General features: G+C 39.6%; 1 protein-coding gene across 1 annotated transcript; it reads right to left on the bottom strand.

Moving 5' to 3' along the window:
* Nucleotides 1-21336: 21336 nt before the first annotated feature.
* LOC121482252 (microspherule protein 1-like) lies at nucleotides 21337-22701 on the bottom strand. Its single transcript, XM_041740074.1, is given in 3 exon segments — nucleotides 21337-21981; nucleotides 21983-22089; nucleotides 22092-22701. Coding segments are annotated over 3 exon segments (1329 nt in total). The 5' UTR covers nucleotides 22669-22701.
* Between the last annotated feature and the right edge of the window lie 1273 nt (nucleotides 22702-23974).

Genomic DNA, 23974 nt, shown 5'->3' with positions numbered 1-23974 from the left:
TCTGCTAATTTTTAAAATTCCAGGTTGTATGTCTTGCTGGTTGTAAGAACTCATGAAATCTAGCCCCTCTCACTTTGAATGCAAAATATTATAGGGATTCATCTTCCCCATGTGGGCTCCCCCATTTTTCCCCCTTGTCCACACCCAAGGATCACTCCCTCTGGGGTACAGCCATGATCTGTTTCACTCCCTATTGCATTTCTGCCCTTCTTACTCTCTTTGATGTGATCTTTTCTTTGCCTTTAGTTGTAGAGTTTGTTCTGTCGTTCTTTGGGGAGTTTTTTAGGTTATTTATGCTAATGTATTATCTAGTTGTATCTGGGAAACAAGGTGAACTTAGATTTCTTTTACTCCACCATCTTCTTAGCCTCCTTATTTCATTTATGCCATTTTTCCATGTACAACACGGTGACATTTGAGGATGTGTATATGCCATGTAGCCTTGTGCATGTAAGCTTGTAAGCTTGAACGAATGAGACTCTGCTTTATATATTTTTATTCTACATGATACTTTACACATAGTAAGTAAATAATAGTGGTTGTCTGGATAAATAAGTGAATAATTGAGTGGGTGAATGAGGTAAGCATTATTTGTATTTCACTTCATGGATCCTTCAGAATCAGCCATTTCTTTACACTTTTATTATAGGAAAATTTTCTACCATGCCTATGCAATAAAAACATTTGAATGTGATAGAAGGTGGCACTAATACTGCTTTGGGACATCAACCAACCTTTTGATACTACTGTTCTCCCCTGCCTGTAGAATGTTTCTCTTTGATTTTCCTGACATTCCAAAGCTCTTGGACCTTTATCTGCCTTGCTCACTGGACTCAGTGTTTTTTGCCCAACCCAGAGGCCCACAAAACAGTTGGGTAATAGGTAGACTGCTAAATGTGAGTTGAAGGCTCAACTCACAAAAGGCCTTAAAACTTCCCGTCTGTACTAGATCCTTTTGTTTCCCACATCCATTGGAAGGTTGGAATTGGGAGTTGGGTGGGGAAGGTGGCTTTGTTAAATTCAACACTTGAGTCAGTGAGCCATGAACAATTCCATACCAACAGAAGAGTAGCCTGGGCCTTGTAGATCCTGCGATTTCCCTCTCTTTGTCACTGGCCATCAAACATTGTTGGCATTACAAACCAGTCTAGCCTCACTCCCTCCAGAGCCCACTGCCCAACCCTATTTTCCACTTTCACAAGCTCTACTCATCACTTCTCAATAAATCAGGCAGAATTTTTCCAGCTGGGCTCAGTATTTGTTTCCACAAATGACCCTTAAAAAGTTCAGATTTGAATCCATGGAATCTGCCTGAGCACAAGGCAGGCCTCCCACATCATCTGTTTACAAGGTTGGGGCCTTGGAATGGTGGGTGTTGATTTCTTTATGGATGGACAATGTTAATTTTGCATTCTATCAGTAACTCCCACAGAGGTGATATTAGAATTTAGAGATCTTATCATTTGGAAAATGCTTGCTTGGAGCCAGGTCTAGTTTCATATACATTTTGGAAAGAAAAGAAAATGACCAGTACTACAAAAATGGCTGCCCATCCATTCTTGTCAGGTAAAGTATAGGAATGACCAAATTGGCAATGTTAGCTGAGAGGCAGTTCAATTAAGAGACCTAACAAAGGATCAGAAGCAGTAGTACAAGAGCACTGGTTGGGAGTCAGCAGACCAGTTCTTTAGCTCTAGCTCTGCTACAAATTCCAAGGTGTCACATGGATGTACACCACAGGCACCATAAACCTAACATGTCCAAGGTGAAACTCATCACATTATCCCTGAAACAAAATTGTACTCTTGAGTTTTCAGTTTCATTTGGTAGCACCATTATTTATCCAGTCACTTGACCTAGAAAACTACAGAGTCATCCTTAAATCACCTCCTTCTCTTATCTGTCAGATCCATGTCCAGTGGCAAGTCTTATTGGTTTTTATCTTCTATTATTTTAAATTCATCCACTTCTATTTTCACTGCCTTAATTCAAGCACTCATCACTTCATATCCGAACAACCGTGATAATCTCCTAAATTATGTTCCTGCTTCCAAACTGTGGCCCCTCCACTTCATCCTCTACACTGCTAAAATAATCTTAAAATATAATCCTGATTATGATATTGTGGTAAATTAAAACCCTTCAAAAGCTATCTATTGCCCTTAAGATAAAGTTAAACTCCTTTGAAGACCCACAAGACCCTCCATGATTTTGGCCCTGCTTATTTCATAAGCCTTATTTTTTTCTACTCTTTGTCCTAATCTTTGTGCTCCAGTGACACTGAACTGCTTGAAGTCCTCTACAGACACTATTTTGTTTAAAGCATCTGCAGCTTTATTTGTGTTTTCCTCATCTTCTTGGATCAGGTATCCCTTACTCATTATTTTAACTGGATATTTACTTATTTATTCATATATTTATTTATTTATTGTATTCTTTACCCCAAACATGGGGCTTGAACTCATGACCTGGAGATCAAGCATCATTAATTTTTCTTCTGAGCCAGCCAAGCACCCTTTTATTGGTTAACTTTCTATTACTTCATATGAAAAGAGAAATCTTTTTTTTTTAAGATTTTATTTATTTATTCATGAGAGAGAGACAGAGACAGAGAGACAGAGAGAGAAAGAGAGAGAGACAGAGACACAGGCAGGAGGAAGAAGCAGGTTTCATGCAGGGAGCCCAACATGGGACTCAATCCCAGGTCTCCAGGATCAGGCCCTGGGCTGAAGGTGGCACTAAACCGCTGAGCCACCAGGGCTGCCCAAGAGAAATCTTTCTAGACTGAATGAGCTGGTACACTTGTGTAATCCCACAGAATCCTAACAGTTTCTATATCATATTTCTTAATAACACTCTAATTTTATGTTTACTTGTCTCCCCCACTAGATTAGATGGCTTTTGAGAAGATCTAGTGGCTTACTTATCTGTGCATCCTCCGTGTCTAACATACTGACATATAATAGTTCAACAATTACTTTCTGAACAAATGAAATGTGGTTATTTTAATCCAGCTTGCCCTTTAAAATCAAGTGCTTTCCCACTCCTTGACTCATTCTGTTTCACTCAACAAGTCCATAAGGTTATGTGGGTATGTTTGTGTATATGCATCTTTTATAGAACTTTTTTTGTGGATGATTCTTCTGAAATGTTTTTATAAGGGCAACTAATTTTAGACTTTTTAGTTTGAAAATACAAAAACTGATACTCAAAAATACTATAAGACCTCTCCCAGCTCATGTAGCAAATTAATAGTGGAGTCAGAACACTGATATCTAGAGTCTCAATCCAGAAATCTTTTCCCACCCTTCTGCTGTTTCTAAATCATGATCTTTCAACATTTGGAAATAACATCAGAGGTCTTTAGGATGACTGGGTTTCTATCAGATTTTGTTTTTCTGATGCTTTATTTTTCAAATGAAAGTAAAATTCATATAATATAAAGTTAACCATTTTAAAGGGTACAATTCAATAGTATTTAGTAAGTTTGCAATGCTGTGCAAACATCACTTCTATCTAGTTCCAAAATATTTCACCCTACAAAGAAAATACGTACACATTATATAGTCACTTCTTATTCTCCCTTCCCCTCAGCTCCTGGCAATAACTAATTTGCTTTGTGTTAAAGGATTTGCCTATGCCATATATTTAATATAAATGGAATAATACAGTGCATGGCTTTCTTTACATGCCTTCTTTTATTTAGCATAATTTTTAAGTCAATTTAAAAAATGTCAGTATAGTTAGCATACAGTGGTATATTAGTTTCGGTGTACAATATAGTGATTCCAAAATTCTATACATTATTCAGTGCTCATCATGGTAAGTGTACTCTTTAATGCCTATCACCTATCTCACCCATCTTCACACCCACCTACCCTCTACTAACCATCATTTTGTTCTCTGTAGTTAAGAGTCTGTTCCTTGTTTTCTCTCTCTCTCTCTCTCTTTTCCTTTGCTCTTTTGTTTTGTTTCTTAAATTCCACATGTGAGTTAAATAGTGTGGTATTTGTCTTTGGTATATTTCACTTAACATTATACTTTCTAGCTCCATCCATGTTGTTTCAAATGATTCGATTTCATTGTTTTTTATGGCTGAATAGTAACTATTGTAAATATATACTACATCTTCTCTATCCATTCATCTATTGAAAAATACTTGGGTTACTTCTATAATTTGTCTATTGTAAATAATGCTGCAAAAAACATAGGGGTGTAGGTATCACTTTCAATTAGTGTTTTTGTATTTTTAGGATAAATACCCAAGGTGTAATTACTGGATCATAGGGTAGTTCTATTTTTAAATTTTGAGGAACCTCCATACTGTTTTCCAGAGTGGTTGCACCAGTTTGCATTCCAACCAACAGTACACCAGGGTTCCTATTTCTCCACACCCTCTTCAACACATGTTGTTGATTTTAGCCATTCTTACAAGTGTGAAGTTATATTTAATTGTAGTTTTGATTTTTATTTTCCAGATAATCAGTGATGTTGACCATCTTTTCATGTGTCTGTTGGCCATTTGTAAGTCTTCTTTGGAGAATGCCACTGTAAATGGGATTCTATTATGGAGAATGTTTCATGTGCACTCGAAAAAATTGTGCATTCTGCTGTTTTAGCATGGAATGTTCTGAATAAGTATGTTAAATACATCTGGTCCAATGTGCCATTCAAAGCCATTGTTTTGTTATTGATTTTCCATTTAGATTACTTATCCAATGATGTAAGTGGGGTGTCAAAGTTCCCTTCTATTACTGTATTACTATCAATAATTTACTTTATGTTTGTTATTAACTGTTTTATGTATCTGAGTGCTCTCATGTTGGTTGCATTAACATTTATAATTGTTATATCTTCTTGTTGGATTTTCCCAGCAATGATTATGTAATGTCATAATCTTTGTCCCTTGTTTCAGCCTACATTTTAAATTTTATTTTGTCCAAAATAAGCATTGCTGGATTAGAGTTAAGATAGAAGAGTAGTAGAGTGACTCTATGCTTGCCTTGTCCCTCAAACACAGCCAGATATATATCAAATCATCCTGAATACCCCAGAAATCAATTTGATGACTGAGAGAGCAAACTGCACATCTAGAGGGAGAAAAACATCCATATCTTGGAGGAAAGGAGCTGCAGAGATTCGATTTGGGGGAGAAAAGAGTTGCAGGTACTGTGGAGGGGAGGAGCCTGATCATGGAGACAGGAGTGAGAGGGTAAGAGAGAAAGAGTGAAACGGTGTGCAGGGGATTGCACAAGAAAAACTCTTCCCAAAACCACTGGATGGGAGAAGGATAGGGGATGATTTTCACAAATCTTTACAAGCAGCAGAACTCAAAATGTGATGGTTTTGGGGTTTATTCTGTTGCCAGGTCCATGTTAGACAGGCTTAGTGGCGCTCCTTTGGGGAAGGAAGGTGAAGACCTGGGAGCAGACAGTGTGCTCTGAGGACCCACTGAGTCACACGGGTAGAAACAGTTCCTCTTCTTGAGTGCATTTGGGAGAGGTAGCATGGCTTCTCTAGGGACAAAAGAGTTGGGGGGTGCCAACATGCTGCCCTGTTCATTAGCATAGGGACAGAGACACTTGCTGAGGGTAGCAAACCTCGATACTGGCTTCTGTTGTAGTTTTTCATAAACTCCAAAGAACTGTGCAATCATATGACTGCTTTCTGGGACTAACTGGCACCAGCCACAGCAAGACCCTCCACCAGAGGATCAGTGGAGGTCCACAATGCACTAGGTTTCTAAAATTTGGGGTTTTGAAACCAAGTTGCACACCTGAAATAAAACACAGGAGGACTGTGCTACCTGGCAGGCAGATAGCTTGGGCACAGACAGGGTGAAAGCAGGAATCTGATGGAAGCTGGGAACACAAGAGGGGAGATTGTGCATTCTTCTGTGAGGGCTTCTTGAATAGTGATGGGTGTGAATTCCTTGCTCTGTGGACAAGAGAGCAGGGTGATGCCATTTTCCCATGCCTACAGCACTGACCTATTTCAGTGAACAGTACAGTGCCCCCATTGGAAGCTGGAGCCATGTACAACCAGCCGTCCCCCCCTCTCTCCAGCAAATGCCTTTTTATTAGGGATCTAGTAAATAGGATCTAGTTTCTTTTAACAAGTAGACCAAAACACATCTAGTTAAAACTTGCCACACAGTGGACAAGGTCCAAATACTCCCCACTGCAGGCAAGGAGAAACTCTGTGGAGGACTGACCTGAGGGAAGGAGCAGCCAAAACACAACAGCAGAGTGCACACTCTGAAACACTTCCTGAAACACGGCCCAAGACAGTATGGGACCTATTCTTAATACAGCCATTACTCTTAGGAGCAGGTATATAACAAGGTTTCCTCGAATACACACACACACACACAGTGACCTATACCAAATGACAAGACAGGGGAATTCAATCCAAAAGAAAGTACAGGAAGAAGTCATGGCCAGGGATTTACTTAAAATAGATAAGTAAGATACTTGAACCAGAATATAAAACACAGTCATAAGGATACTAACTGGACTTGAGAAAATCAGAGAAGACACTAAACAATCCCTTACTCAGAGATAAAAGAACTACAAATTGACAGGTCAAAATAAAAAAAAATACTATAACTGAGATGCAAAACCAACAACATGCAATGACAATGAGGGTGGATGAAGCAGAGGAATGAATCAGTGATATAGAATATTAAATTATGGAAAATAATGAAACTGAAAAGAAGAGGAAAGAAAAATATTCGATCATGAATGTAGACTTAGGGAACTCAGTGACACCTTGAAGCAGAATAATATTAATATCATAGGAGTGCCAGAAAATTGAGAGGGAAAAAGGGGTAAATTTACTAGAACAAATTATAGCTGAAAACTTCCCTAATCTGGAGGAAGGAAATAGACATTGAAAGCCAAAAACCACAGAAAATTCCTAACAAATTGGTCAGAAGTTGACCCACACCAAGACATATTGTGGTCAAATTCATAAAATGCAGAGACAAGGAGGGAATCCATAAAGTAGGAAGGGGAAAAAGTCAACCTACAAGGAAAGATAGATTAGGTTCATAGCAGATCTGTCCACAGAAACTTAGAAAGCAGAAGCAAGTGGAACAGTATGTTCAACATGTTGAATGGAAAACAATATGCAGCCAAGAATACTTTATCCAACAAGGCTGTCATTTAGAATAAGGGAGACAGAGTTTCCCAGACAAACAAAAACTAAAGGAGTTTATGACTGCTAGGCTAGCCCTGCAGGAAATATATTTTTAAAATATTTTATTTATTTATTCATGAGAGACACACAGAGAGAGGCAGAGACACAGGCAGAGGGAGAAGCAGGCTTCCTTCGGGGAACCTGAGGCAGTACCTGATCTCAGAATCCCAGGATCACAACCTGAGTCAAAAGCAGATATTCAACCACTGAGCTACCCAGGCACCCCAGCCCAGCAGGGAATATTAAGGGAACTCTTTGAGTGGGGAAGAATGATCAAAAGCAATAAAAACAACAGAAAAGAGAGCATCACCAGAAACACCAACTTTACATATAACACAATGGCACTAAATTCATATCGGTCAATAATCACTCAGAATGTACATGGAATAAATGATTCAATCAAAAGACACAGGGTATCAGAATGGCTTAAAAAAAGAAGACTGATCTATATTCTGCCTACAGGTGACTCATTTTAGACCTAAAGACACATGCAGATTGATAGTGAGAGGATGGAGAACAATCTATCATGATAATAGATGTCAAAAGAAACCCAGAATAGCCATCCTTATATCAGACAAACCAAATTTTGAACCAGAGTATAACAAGAGATGAAGCAGGGCACTATATAATAATTAAGGGGTTTATCTATCAAAAAGATCTAAACATTGTAAACTTTATGTCTTCAACTTGGGAGAACTCAAATATATAAATCAATTAATAACAAACAAAAAGAAACTCATTGATGATAATACAATAATGGTAGGGGACTTTAACACTCCACTTGGAGCAATGGGCAGATTGCCAAAGTAAAAGATCAACAAGGAAACAAGGTCTATGAATGACACACTGGACCATATGGACTTAACAGATAGATTCAGAGCATTTCATCCTCCAGCAACAGAATGCACATTCTTTTCAAGTGCTCATGGGTCATGATCCAGAAGAGATCAAATATTGGGTCACAAATCAGCCCTCAACAAGAACAAAAAGATTGAGCTCATACCGTATGTGTTTTCATACCACAATGCTATGAAACCTGAATTCAACAACAAGAAAAAATTTGGAAGGACCACAAGTACATGAAGGCTAAATAATATGCTACTAAAGAAGGAATGGCCATCAGAAAGGATGAATACTTACCACTTACATCAACATGGATGGAACTGGAGAGTTTTATGCTTAGTGAAATAAGTCAATCAGAGAAAGACAATTATCATATGGTTTCATTCTTACATTCAATATAAGAAACAGTGCAGAAGATCATAAGGGAAGGGAGGGAAAACTGAATGGGAAGTCATCAGAGAGGGTGAAAAACCATGAGAGACTCTTAACTATAAGAAACAAACTGAGAGTTGATGAAGGGGAGGTGGAAGGGAGGATGGGATACTTGGATGATGGGTATGAAGGAAGGCAAATGGTGTGATGAGCATTGGGTGTTAAATATAAATTGTTGAACACTACATCTGAAATTAAAGATGTACTGTATGTTGGCTAATTGAAATTTTTAACAAAGAAAAATGAATCAACTAGTAAATCAAAAAAGATATTGAAAACTACATGGAAAAAATGAAAATGAAAACACAATGGTACAAAACCTTTGGGATGAAGCAAAGCAAATATACTCCCCTAAGATGGGAGTGTATTACAATAAAGACCTCAAAAAGCAAGAAAAATCTTGAATACACAAGGTAATCTTACAGCGAAAGGAGCAAGAAATGAACAGAAAATAAAGCTTAAAACCAGGAGAAGAAGGAAAATAATAGAGTAGAGCAGAAATCAATGATACAGAAACAAATCAACAAAAAAACTCAGTAGAACAGGCTGATGAAAGTAAGAGCTGAATTTTGAAAGAAGTAATAAAATTGATAAACCCCTAGCCAGCCTTATGGAAAAGGAAAGAGAAAGGACACAAATAAATGAAATCACAAATGAAGGAGGAGAGATCATAGCCAACACCACAGAAAATCAAACAATTATAAGAGAATATTATGAAAAATTATATGCCAACAAACAGGACAATCTGGAAGAAATGGATAAATTCTTAGTAACACAGGAACTACCAAAGCTCAAACATGAAGTAATAAAAATTTGAACAGACTCATAATTAGAAAAGAAATTGAATGAGTAATCAAAAATCTCCCAATAAATTGAATGAGTCGTCAAAAATCTCCCAATAAACAAGAATCCAGGGCCAGACGCCTTCCCAGGGGAATTTTACCAGATTTTTAAAGAAGAATTAATACTATTCTTCTCAAACTATTCCAAAAAACAGAAATTAAAGGAAAACTTCCAAACTCACTCTATGAGGCCAGCATTACATTGATTCCAAAACCAAACACCCCACTAAAACGGGAATTATTGGCCAACATCCCTGATTAAAATGGAGGCAGAAATTCTCAGTAAGATATTAGCAAATCGAATCCAACTGTATATTAAAAGAATTATTCATCACGGTCAATTGGGATTTATTCATGGGCTGCAAGGATGGTTCAATATTTGCAAATCAGTCAACATGATACAAAGCTTTAAAAAAGAAAGAAAAGAACTGTATGATCCTCTCAATAGATGCAGAAAAAGCATTTGAGAAAATATAGCATACATTCTTGATAAAAATTGTCAACAATATAGGCATAGAGGGAACATATCTCAACATCAAAAAGGCCATATACAAAAGACTGACAGCGTGTTATACTATATGTTGGCAAATCGAACTCCAATAAAAAAAATACAAAAAAAAATACCGACAGCTAATATCATCTTCAATGGGGAAACACTGAGAGACTTTTCTCTTGATTAGGAACATAACACGGACATCCATTCTCACCATTGTTGTTTAACATAGTACTGGAAGTCTTATCTTTAGCAATGAGACAATAAAAAGAAATAAGGCATCCAAACTAGCAAGGAAGAAGTAAAACTTTCACTCTTTCTAGATGAATTGGTACTCTATGTAGAAAACCCAAGAGACTCTACCAAAAAATTGCTAGAACTGATATAAGAATTCAACAAAGTTTCAGGATATAAAATCAACATACAGAGCTCTGTTGCATTTCTTTAAACCAATAATGGAGCAGCAGAAAATGAAATCAAGGAATCAACTAATTTACAACTGCACAAAACCATAAAATGTAGAAATAAACATTACCAAAGAAGTAAAATATCTCTACTCTAAAAAGAATAGGACACTTGTAAAAGAAATTGAAGAGGACGCAAAGAAATGGAGAAACATACCATGGTCATGGATTGGAAGAAAAAATATTGTTAAAATGTCTATACTACCCAGAGAAATCTACATATTCAATGGAAACCCTATCAAGATAACACTAGCATTTTTTACAGAGCTACAACAAACAATCCTAACAATCCTATAGTTCCATAATCCTAATAATCCTATCATTTCATACAAAGTATGGATGACCTGGAATGGCCTGGAATAGTCAAACAATTCTGAGAAAAGCAAAGATGGAGGCATCATGATTCCATATTTCAAGATATATGACGAAGCTATATTCATCAAGACAGTATGGTACTGGCATAAAAACAGAATAGAGAACCCAGAAATGGACCCACAACTATGGTCAACTAATCTTTGACAAAGCAAGAAAGAATATTCAATGGAAAAAATGACAGCCTATTCAACAAATGGTGTTGGGAAAACTGGAAAGCAACATGTAGAAGAATGAAACTGGACCACTTTCTTACACCCTACCAAAAATAAAATCAAAACGTATGAAAGATCTAAATGTGAAACAGGAATCCATCAAAATCCTGGAGGAAAGCATAGACAGTAACCTCTTTGACATTGGCTGCAGCAATTTCTTACTAGAAATATCTCTTGAGGCAAGGGAAACAAAAAAAAATGAACTATTGGGACTTCATCAAGTAAGAAATCTTCTGCACAATAAAAGAAACATTCAACAAACATAAAAAGCAACCTAAGGAATGGGAGAAGATATTGGCAAATGATGTATCTGATAAAGGGTTAATATCTGAAATTTGTAAGAACTTCTCAAACTCAATATCCAAAAAATAAATAATCCATTTTTGACATGGGAAGAAGACATAAATAGACATTTTTCCAAAGACATCCAGATGGCTAACAGATACATGAAAAGCTGTTCAACATCACTCATCATCAGGGAAATACAAATGAAACCATGATAAGATACTTCCTTACACCTGTCAGAATGGCTAAAATTAACAACACATGACACAACAGATGTTGGTGAGGATGCAGAGAAAGGGGAACCTCTTGCACTGTGGGCGGGAATGCAGACTGGTGCAGCCACTATGGAAAACAGTACGAAGGTTCCTCAAAAAGTTAAAAATAGAACTCCCCTATAATCAAGGACTTGCACTATTAGGTATTTTCCCAAAGGATACAAAAATACAGATTTGAAGGGGCACATGCACCCCAATGTTTTTAGTAGAATTATCAAAAAACAGCCATAATATAGAAAGAGTCCAAATGTCCATCGAGTGATGAATGGATATTTAAGATATGATAAATATATACAATGGAATATTACCCAACCATCAAAAAGTGAACTTTTATCATTTGCATTAATGTGGATGGAGCTATAGTATATTATGCTAAGCATAAAAATGCCAGTCAGAGGAAGGCCAATACCATATGATTTCATTCCTATGTGAAGTAATAAAACAAATGAACATACGGGAAAGGTAGAAAAGAGAAGGAAGCAAATAAGAGAGTCTTAACTATAAAAAACAAACAGAGGATTGATTGAGTGGGGTGGGTAAAAGATTGGCTAAATGGGTGCTGGGTATTAAGGAAGGCACTTGTTATGATGAACACTGGGTATTGTATGTATTTGATGAATCACTAAATTATTCTGAAACTAATATTACACTATATGTTAACTAACTAGAATTTAAGTAACAATTTGAAAGAAAACAAAACAAAAATATAAGCATTGCTACTCAGGCTTTCTCATCACTTCCATTTGCACTATAAATATTTTTTCCATCTCTTTACATTCAGTTTGTGTGTGTCTTTAAGTTCCAAAATGAATGTCTTATAGGCAGCATGTCGATAGGTCTTGTTCTTTTATCCATTCCATGACCCTATGTCTTTTGCTTGGAGCATTTACTGAATTTACATTGAAAGAAATTATTGATATGTGTAAATTCAGGCCCATTTTGTTACTTTTTAATGGTTATTTTTGTAGTTCCTGTCTGTTCCTTTTTTCTCTTGCTCTCTTCTCTCTTGGTTAGTTGGCATTCTTTGGCATAATTCTTGGCTTGCTCATTCTGAATATTTTTGCATTTCTATTACATTTTTTTGACGGGTGGCTACAATTTGGTTTATATAAAACATTTGCATATTGCAGTCTATATTAAATTGATGGTTGATTAATTTTGAGCTCTTTCCTTACTCCACTCCTCATTTCAGGTATTTGGTATCATATTTTATATCCTTTTATTTTGTGCTTCTCTTGTTTGACTTTTGCAGATACACTTAAATGTTTGCTTTTGTGCTTCCTATTTTTCTTATTCTTGCTTATGTTTTTGTTGTCCATTCACAGAGTCCCTCTTAACATTTCTTGTAGGACTGGTTTTGTGGTTATGAAGTCTTCTAACTTTTGTTTGTTGGGAAATTCTAACTCTCCTTCTATTCTTAATGATAATCTCATTGGATAGAATATTCTTGGCATTCAGCACTTTGAGTATATCATGACACTTTCTTCTGGCGTGCTAAGTTTCTGCTGAAAACGCTACTGATAGCCATATGAGATTTCCCTTGTATGTAACTGTGTTTGTTTGTTTGTTTGTTTGTTTTGCTTTAATTTTTTTCTTTGTCACTACATTTGGCCATTTTCATTATTATGTATCTTGGTGTGGACATACTTGATTGACTCTTTTGGGGATCTCTGTGTCTCATGCATCTGGTATCTGTTTTCTTCGTCAGATTAGGAAAGTTTTCAGCTATTATTTCTTTAAATAAACTTTCTGTCTCCTCTTCTCTTCTTCTGGCATCCCTATAGTGGGAATGTCATTATGCTTAATGGAGTCACCGAGTTCCCTAAGACAATTCAGAGTTTACATACTCCCCCCCGCCACTTTCTCAGTTTAATTTTTATTACTCTGTTTTTTAGGTCACTGATTTGTTCCTTTGCTTCATCTAGTCTGCTATTTATTCCATATAATGTATTTTTAATTACATTTATTGTGTTCTTCATCTCTGATTGGTTCTTTTTTTTCCTCCACAACGTTATTTAATTCAAGTTAGTTCACATATGGTATAGTATTAGTTTCAGGAGTAGAATCAAGTGATTCATCACTTACATGTAACACTGAGTGCTCATCACAAGTGCCCTCCTTAATGCCAATCACCCATTTAGCTCACCTTCCCACTGACTTCCCTCCAGCAACTTTGTTCCCTATATTTAAGACTCTTATGGTTTGCCTCCCTCTCTGTTTTTGCTTCCTTTCCCCTATATTCATCTGTTTTGTTTCTTAAATTCCACATATGAGTGAAGTCATATGGTATTTGTCTTCCTCTGACTGGCTTCTTTTGCGTAACATAATACACTGTAGTTCCATCCATGTTATGGCAAGAGTTCAGTCTTTTTGATAGCTGAGAAATATTCCATTGTATATATGTTCCACATCTTCATCCATTCATCAGTCAATGAACATTTGGGCTCTTTCCATGTGTTAGCTATTGTGTATAGTACTACTATAAACATTGGGAAACCTGTGCCCACTTTGAATCACTATTTTTGTATCCGTTGGATAAATATCTAATATTTCAATAAGATTTCTTATCTTTTCTCTCTTCTTTCTGGAGCATACATAATGCTTGATGGTATCTCATAAGTCCCTTATATTTTCTTCACTTTTTTCATTACTTTTTCTTTTTCATTCATCTGACTGAATTATTTCCAATGACTTTTATTTGCATGTGCTGATCATTTCCTCTGGCTGATCTAGTCTGCTATTGAACCCCTGAAGTGAACTTTTCAGTTTGGTTATTGGGTTCTTCAGTTTCATGATTTCCCTTTGGTACTTTAAAATGTTATTTATTTATTTATTTATTTATTTATTTATTTATTTATTTAGTGATTATTTTTTTAATAATAAATTAATTTGTATTGGTGTTCAATTTACCAACATACAGAAAAACACCCAGTGTTCATCCTGTCAAGTGTCCCCCTCAGTGCCCGTCACCCATTCCCCCCCACCACCCGCCCTCCTCCCCTTCCACCACCCCTAGTTCGTTTCCCAGAGTTAGGAGTCTTTATATTCTGTCTCCCTTTCTGATATTTCCCACACATTTCTTCTCCCTTCCCTTATATTCCCTTTCACTATTATTTATATTCCCCAAATGAATGAGAACATACGCTGTTTGTCCTTCTCCGATTGACTTACTTCACTCAGCATAATACCCTCCAGTTCCACCCATGTTGAAGCAAATGGTGGGTATTTGTCGTTTCCAATGGCTGAGTAATATTCCATTGTATACATAAACCACCACATCTTCTTTATCCATTCATCTTTCGATGGACACCGAGGCTCCTTCCACAGTTTGGCTATTGTGGACATTGCTGCTAGAAACATCGGGGTGCAGGTGTCCCGGCGTTTCATTGCATCTGAATCTTTGGGGTAAATCCCCAACAGTGCAATTGCTGGGTCGTAGGGCAGGTCTATTTTTTTTTTTAATTTTTTTTTTTATTTATTTATGATAGTCACAGAGAGAGAGAGAGAGAGAGAGGCAGAGACATAGGCAGAGGGAGAAGCAGGCTCCATGCACCGGGAGCCCGACGTGGGATTCGATCCCGGGTCTCCAGGATCACGCCCTGGGCCAAAGGCAAGCGCCAAACCACTGCGCCACCCAGGGATCCCCGGCAGGTCTATTTTTAACTCTTGAGGAACCTCCACACAGTTTTCCAGAGTAGCTGCACCAGTTCACATTCCCACCGACAGTGTAAGAGGGTTCCCTTTTCTCCGCATCCTCTCCAACATTTGTGGTTTCCTGCCTTGTTAATTTTCCCCATTCTCACTGGTGTGAGGTGGTATCTCATTGTGGTTTGGATTTGTATTTCCCTGATGGCAAGTGAGGCAGAGCATTTTCTCATGTGTATGTTGGCCATGTCTATGTCTTCTTCTGTGAGATTTCTCTTCATGTCTTTTGCCCATTTCATGATTGGATTGTTTGTTTCTTTGGTGTTGAGTTCAATAAGTTCTTTACAGATCTTGGAAACTAGCCTTTTATCTGATATGTCATTTGCAAATATCTTCTCCCATTCTGTAGGTTGTCTTTTAGTTTTGTTGACTGTATCCTATTTATTTATTGAAATTCTCTGTTTATGGATTATTATCTTGACCTCAGTGAACATTTTTTCAATTGTCATTTTGAATTATCTATCAGCTGAATCACATAATTATATTTCATTAGGGTTGGCTTGTGGGGATTTATCTTACTTCTTTTGTTGGAAGATCTTTTCCTAATTTTTCATTGTCTTTTGCTCTTTGTGTTGGTGTCCATTATTAGACAAAGTAGACACCACTGCCAGTCTTCATAGACTTATACAAGAGAAGTGCCCCCTCCCAATAATCAGCCTTGTTGGAGAATCTGAGTGCCTCTACCAACTCTTTCCCTCCTTAATAAGAATAAGGCAGCTCTGTTTTTTGTTTTCTCACTGTGTGCTGAATGGGGGTAAGAGGGTGAAGCTATGTCATCTACTCATCCTTAACCATCATCCCAATTTTCCCCAGGTGGCTAGACTGCACCAGACCTAACAGAGCTTCAAGGCTAGTTAGATACATGTCAGTCCTTTGGGCAGCCCTGAAGAAGGTAAGGTCCTGAATACATGGATTAACTATTTTTCCTTATAAGGGGAAGCTGAGAGCTGGGATTTTATTCTACTCACTCTAGGTTGAGAGAGGGGAAGAACTATGGTGTCTAACTATTCAACCCAATGTCTCCATTCTCTCCATGGTGGCATGACTATTCTAAACTTGTCAGATATCCATGATGGGCAAGGCAGAAATCAATACTTTGGGGACCCCAATGAAATACTGGATTTTGAACACAGGCTTCCAACCTTTCATTTCCCTGAGGGAATCTGGGAAGCAGCAGCTTTCTTTCTATGATAAGGTACTACAACAGGGGGAGGAACTACAGCAAGAAAATGTTTTAAATATTTCTTTAGGCTTTATTGAGACTGGTTTTACATTTGGCCAGGATGCAGGATCCTTTCAATTACATTCCAGATTTTTCACAAAGTGAATTTGTCCATGGATTGTTACTGAATCAGTGTTTGTAGTGGAATAGAGGCTCAAGGGGTTCCTGATGTACCATTTTTCTAATGTCACTCTTTTTGGTTATATTTTTAAGTCTTTTTTGGTGGTTATTCTGGGAATTATAAGGAATACCTTATTTTCTCAGGAAGATGGCAGCAGAGTAGGAGGACCCTAGGCTCACCTAATTTCATGAATACAACTAGATAACTACCTAATCAGCCTGAAGGGCAAGAGACACACTAGCACACAGGGGAGCCCACAGGGGGAAGATGATATCCCACAGAAATTGGCTTGGAAAGTGAGAGGGGTCAAATTTTGTGAGTCTTTAGAACCAGGGGGGCTTAACCCTGGAGTTTTAAAGTCTTTTTTTTAAATTTTTATTTATTTATGATAGTCACAGAGAGAGAGAGAAAGGCAGAGACACAGGCGGAGGAAGAAGCAGGCTCCATGCACCGGGAGCCCGATGTGGGATTCGATCCGGGGTCTCTAGGATCGCGCCCTGGGCCAAAGGCAGGCGCCAAACCGCTGCGCCACCCAGGGATCCCAACCCTGGAGTTTTAAAGGTCAGTGGGCTTGGCTCAGGGAGAGGCCAGAGGGCATTGCTCTGCTCTTAGAAAGAAGGCAGGGCAAATAGCCCATGGACATACAGTTAGGAAAAAGCAATCTGAAGAGTGCCTGGGACACACAGTGGGGAGGTTATATGCTCTTCTTAGAGTGTTCCAGAGAAGCAGCATTCCCTGAGAGACTTCTCCAGAAACAAAGGAACTAGCATGGGCCATTTCCCTCCCCTGTCCCTCAGCATAAGCACAGGGTCACCTGCAAGAACCAGCACAGTGCATATACTTGCTACCTAATTTGCATGCACCAAGCCCTGCCCCCCACACTCTGATGTAAATATCCTTCCAGGTCACATTTGATTCAGTCCTAGCATGTCCAGCCCCCTCCCGGTGAAGACTGGCCCAAACATGAGCCTAAACTACATCTCCCAACTGGGGAGTGTTTTGGGCCTTAGTTTTGGTGGCTGTGGCAACAGGTCTCATTTCATAAACAGATCAGAGTACACTTAGTTAAAACTCACCACATTAAGGCCAGAGTAAAAACACTATCCACAACACAGAAAGAGTCTCTGCAGATGACAGGCCTGAAAGATAAAAGGGACAGTACACAGGGACAGAGCATATATTGGAGAAGGTCCATGAAGTGCCAGACACTGGGTAGCAGGGGACACTAGCACTACAAGATCTCTTCCTCACAAGGCCATTCCCTTAGCAAAAGATGTAGCTGAGTTTTCTAATACAGAGAAGCAGGCAAAGAGACTTAGACAAATGAGAAGGCAGAGAAATTTATCCTAAATGAAAGAAGAGAATAAGGCCACAGCCAGAGACCTAAGTGAAACAGATAGAAGTAACATACTTGATGGAGAATCTAATGATCATAAAGTACTCACTGGTATTCAGAAAATAGTGGAAGGCATCAGTGAGACCATTAACAAAGAAATAAAGAATAACACATGGGAGATAAAAGGCTCGATAAATGATGTCACAGCGGGGCAAGATGGCAGAAGAGTAGGAATTCTCAACTCACCTGGTCCCACCAACTTACCTAGATAACTTTCAAAACACCCTGAACACCTATGAATTTGAACTGAGATTTAAAGGGAGAACAGCCGGAACACTATAGAGAGAAGGGTTTTCTCTTCTACCAAGGTAGAAAGGCGGGAAAAAATAATATAAAAAAAGAATCAAAAAAAACAACAACAACAACAACAACAACAACAAAAAAGAATCAAGTTGGGGAGGAGCACTGCGAGGAGCCAGGCTAAAGCTGGGGGCAAAAGCTTCTGAGACATGAAAGCCCAGCCCTGGAGAGGCGGGAGCTTTAAAAATCTGCATGGGATTCTTCTTGGATGGAAAAGTGCTTAGCAGGGAAATTGGGCAGAATCGCAGGAGGGGCAGTGAAGCCTCCAGTTTCCTGGAGGCACCAATAGAGGAAGTGCGCCTGGGGTAAAGCTCACCACAAACCATGGACTGATCCTGGTAAAGGGCTGGAGCCCACAGCTGGCAGGGCTTTGGGAAAAGTCAGTCAGTTAGGCGGGCCAGCTCTTGCCAGAGGTGTCTGTGCCCTACTGCCTTTGGGAGCTGCGCCCCCCAGGAGTATGATTCCAACAGCACAGGGCCCCAGATCCCAGGGTTCTGAGCGGACAAAGCCCATGATCCTGGTTCCCCCTGGGACAGGCAGGAGTGGGGAGAGCACAGGACAGTGAGAACTCTCCTGCCACTGGGCTCCCTGCAAGCTGTACAGATCAGTGGATCCACACAGCCCTGGGAGCATCTACGCCAGTGCAGACTGGGAGACTGCATTAGTTGTTAATGGGGAGCTGACTCCAGAGCTGGAAATCTGGACACCACCATTGTTGTTTTTCATCCTTGTATCACCTAGTGACTGGGAGGGGCGGGGCTGCCAGGGAACAAAGGCCTCACAAGATAAACAGCTCACACTGAACCCGGGACCTGGCAGGGGACGGGACATCACCGTCCAGGCACACACACCTGAGAATCAGCATAGCAGGCCCCTCCCCCCAGAAGACCAGCTGGAAGAACAGGGGAAGAGCAAGTTCTTGACCAAGCAGCACTGGAAAGCTCCAGGGGAAGTCGAGGGATTTATACTATATGGAACTAGAGGGTCCCTCCTTTTAAAAAAAATTTTCCCTTTTTCTATTACAACTCATTTTTATATCAGACTAAATATTTCCAATATTTTTTCTCTTTTCTCACCTTAACTACAATATTTTACCATCTCTTCATTTTTAAGTTTCTTCCTTTTTGACTTTCATATGTCTACAATTACATGTCTTAGATATATTTTCCACTTCTAAATTCCTTTCAACATACTCAATTTAATTTTGGGAGATATGTGAGATATGGTTTTTTGTTTTATCTTTTTTGTTTTGTCTGCCTCATTTTGTTCTACAATGGCAGAAGTTAAGAGCTTCTAAAACAGGACCAGCATGCACCCAGAACCAAGTGGAATGCCATGCTGGTTCATTCTGTGAGATTATATTCTCCCTTCATTCCCATTTTCCCCTCTCTTTTATCTTGTTTATGTTTTGGTGGTCAATGTTGGGGCTTTCTACAAATATTGCTGGTTTATATAAATTTGGTACTGAGCATCTTCTAACATACAGAACTTAATACACTCAGATCCAAGAGGATCATCCTCTAGGACCCCTCAAGTAGACTACCTTCTCTCTCCTTTACAACTTCTTCACCACCACCATCTCCCAGGTTCCTCCCTTTTCTCTCTCTTTTTTTCTTTTCTCTCTTTACCTTTTTTTTCTCTTCTCTTTTTCTTCTTTGGGAATTTTGGCCTTTATTTTTTACTACTTTGTTTTAAAATTTGCTTTTCACTTTAGTAGCCCTTTTTGTTTTATGTTGTTCTGATCTTTGTTTTCATTTTCTGGTCTCAGACCTCATCAGAATCATCTAGGGTGAATTTACTTAGGTTGTGGTTGATATTCTTGACTCATCCTGCTCATACAGCCACTCTGCACTGAACAAAATGACTAGACAGAAGAATTCACCACGAAAGAAAGAATCAGAAACAGTACTCTGCCACAGAGTTACAGAATATGGATTACAATTAGATGTCAGAAAGCCAACTGACAAGCACAATTATAAAGCTAATTGTGCCTCTGGAAAAAAGCATAAAGGATTCTAGAGACTTTGTTACTGCAGAATTCAGATCTAATCAGGCTGAAATTAAACGTCTATTAAATGATATGCAATCCAAACCAGATGTCCTAACAACTAGGGATAATGAGGAGGAAGAAACAGTGAATGACATAGAAGATAAGTTGATGGGAAGGAAGGAAGCTGTGTAAAAAAAGAGAGAAACAATTAAAAGACTATGAGGAAAGGTTAAGGGAAATAAATGATAGCCTCAGAAGGAAAAATCTACATATAATTGGGGTTCCAGAAAACGCCAAAAGGCCGAGGGCCAGAAAGCATATTTGAACAAATCATAGCTGAAAACTTTCCTAACTTGGGGAGGGAAACAGGCTTTCAGATCCAGGAGACAGAAAGATTCCCCCCAAAACCAATAAAACCGTTCAACACTTCGACATTTGATAGTGAAACTTGCAAATTCCAAAGACAAAGAGAAAATCTTTAAAGCAGCAAAAGACAAGAGATTCTTAACTTACATGGGGAGAAATATCAGATTAACAGCAGATCTCACCACAGAGCCTGGCAGGCCATAAATGGCTGGCAGGATATATTCAGGGTACTAAATGAGAAGAACATGCAGCAAGAATACTATATCCAGCAAGACTCTCATTCAGAATAGGTAAGATAAAGAGCTTACAAGATAGACAGAAACTGAAAGAATATGTGAGTATCAAACCAGCACTGCAAGAAATATTAAGGAGGACTCTATAAAAGAAAGAGGAAGCCCAAAGAAATAATCCACAAAAACAGGGACTGAATGGATATTATGATGAGACTAACTTCATATCTTTTTTTTTTTTGGAACTTGGTGCTTTTTATTTATAAAAGAAAAATAATAAAGGAAAAGTCTGAAGCTAATCAGCTGGAGACGAAGGGGTAAAGGTGGAAACCCAAGGGGAAGAAGAGGGCGGCCTTCAAAGAGAGGAGGGGAGGGGATCTGGCTCTGAGGAAGCTGGAGGGTTCCAGCCTTCAGGGGCTTCCCAGGACCAGCCCTGCCCTACCAGAGGCTCAGATCAGTGGGCCCGCAGTTGGGTTTTCTCCTGCCTACTATGGCTTTTCCAGGAGCCTGAGTTCCAGCTCCAAGAGGCTGAAATGGCAGGGGAAAAAGAGGCCACAGAGAGCATATGGGTCCTGCCACCACCCCTCACTGTGGCGTGATCTTGGCAGCCTTGGCCTGAATAAGGGCAATGAGATCCTGGTTGATGAGGAAGATGAATCTCAGGTTGACAATCTCCACCACAGAGTTGTTGCTGAAGCGCCACTTGGAGCCACATGGTACCCGCTGTCCATCAATGTAGATGGGCCGCTGACCCTCATTGGCAATGAAGAAATCACCATTATTTTTCAGCTTGATGACACCTTGCTTCTGGGAGATCTTCCAGGATGGACCCTCCAGAGACAGGTCCACATCAATCTGGTTATCCTTGGTTGCTCTGCCCAGGGTGATCTCTTGGGAGTGCATCAGGTACTGCACCATGTGGCCCTGCAGCACTGCCAGCATCTGGTTGTCAAAGTCAGGAGAGCTCATGCCTATGATGCTGTCTACCAGCACCTGCCACTTATGCAGCTCTTGTGCCAGCTGTTGGATCTCTCGTTTCTGGCGCCAGTCAGCCACTGTCAGCTCATGTTCCAGGACCTCATCTCGCATATCCTTGAGCTTACTGTCATCAATCAGGTCCTTTGCATCTGAAAAGTTGAGCACTTGGTCCCCTTTAGGCCGTGGCTGCACTGTCTGGTCTTCCAGCAGGTAATACTGCTTCATGAGCTGCCAGTGGACCTGCAAGGCCTTTGGCAGTACAGGCCAGGTTGAAGGCATCAGGGTGTCTGTGGAGCAGGTCCTGGAACATCTCCAAGGTGGGCTGGTTGGTTAATCCCACTTTGCTCAGCAGCTGTTCTCAGCCTTACTTTGGATGGCAGCAATGGCTTTTGGGTGCAGCTGTCTCATGGCTTGGCAGGCCAGCTTGGAGATGACAGGATCATAGATCTGGCCATACCAGCACTCCTGAACCTCCCAAAGGGTGAAGTGGCAGCTGAACTTCACACCCAGCTGGACAGATGTCAGGTCGTTGGTCTGCAGCACAGTGTTGACAACCAGGAGGTCATCTACAGGCTTCCAGTGGCCCAAATTCTTGGTCATCTGAAGTGGCTGTTTGCTCTTCTTCACACACTTGGTGAGTCCAAGGGTTGTGGCTGGGCTGGGCGGCACGGGAGTGCTAGGGGCCTTGGACACCTTCTTCTCACTGGAGGAAGTTTCACTCCCTGAACAGCACCCTGACTCCACCCCACTGGCCCCCTTCACCCGGGTAGAGGACTTAGCCAGGCTGCTCTCCATCAGCTCATCATCAAGCTTCTTCCTCTTGATGAATCTGGAGGAGCTTCTCCATTTAGGGATGGTGCCCAAGGCCTGAGAGGAAGCTTGCTTCTGCCCTGCCAGCGACTCCTCATCCTCTGAGTGTCTGGCAGTGCTGGAGACCATCAGAGATGAATTTAGCAGCCCCTGAGAATCTTTCTCCACCCTCTTACAGTCTAGGAGCCACTGGTTCCAAACCACAGGGCTAGGAGGAAGGATTCCACAGGCTCATCCAAGGATTCTGACCAGGTGAGCTTAGAGGCTGAGAGGAGATTCATTCCTAGGCTGGCAGCTCCAATAATTTCTCCATGGCGAAGGCAGCAGATGCAGGGCCAAACCCAACTTCCATGAGGTACATCTACTTCCAGGTCTGCAAACTAGGGGCAGCGCTAATTCATATCTTTCAATAGTAACTCTGAATGTGAATGTGCTAAATGATACCATCAAAAGATGCAGGGGTTTGGACTGGATAAAAAAGCAAGAGTCATCTATTTGCTAGCTACAAGTGACTCATTTTAGACCTAAGGACACCCACAGCCTGAAAATGAATGGGTGGAGAACCATTTACCATTCAAATGGTCCTCAAAAGAAAGCTGGGGTAGCAATCCTCATATCAGATAGATTAAAGTTTATCCCAAAGACTGTAGTGAGATGAAGAGGGACACTATATCATACTTAAAGGGTCTATCCAACAAGAAGACCTAATAATCATGAATACTTATACACCTAATGTGGGAGCAGCCAAGTATATCAATCAATTAATAACCCAATAAAGACATACTTAGATAATAAGACACTAATAGTAGCAGGCTTCAACATGGCACTTTCTGAAAATGACAGATAATCTAAGCACAACATCACCAAAGAAACAAGGACTATAAATGACACACTAGACTGGATGATTTCACAGATATAAACAGAAATTTCCATCCAAATGCTAATCAATACATATTCTTCTCAAGTGCACATGGAACTTTCTCCAGAAGAGACAACATACTGGGTCACAAATCAGGTTTCAACCAATATCAAAAGACTGGGATTATACCCTGCATATTTTCAGACCACAATGATTTGAAACTAGAACTCAATCACAAGAAGAAATTTGGAAGAAACTCAGACACGTGGAGGATAAAGAGCATCCTACTGAAAGATGAATGGGTAAAGCAGAAAATTAAAGAAGAATTTAAAAAATTCATGGAAACTAATGAAAATGAAGATGCATCCATTCAAAATCCTTGGGATACAGCAAAAGCAGTACTAAGAGGGAAATACATCACAACACAAGCATCCCTCAAAAAATTGGGAAAATCTCAAATACACGAGCTAACCTCACACCTAATGGAATAGGAGAAAGAACAGCAAATAAAACCTATACCAGGCAGAAGAAGAGAGTGAATAAATATTTGAGCAGAACTCAATGAAATAGGGACCA

This window comes from Vulpes lagopus, chromosome X (assembly GCF_018345385.1).
Source record: "Vulpes lagopus strain Blue_001 chromosome X, ASM1834538v1, whole genome shotgun sequence".
NCBI lineage: Eukaryota > Metazoa > Chordata > Mammalia > Carnivora > Canidae > Vulpes > Vulpes lagopus.
The sequence above is the reverse complement of the archived record's forward strand: the minus strand, read 5'-3'. Positions and strand labels throughout refer to the sequence as shown.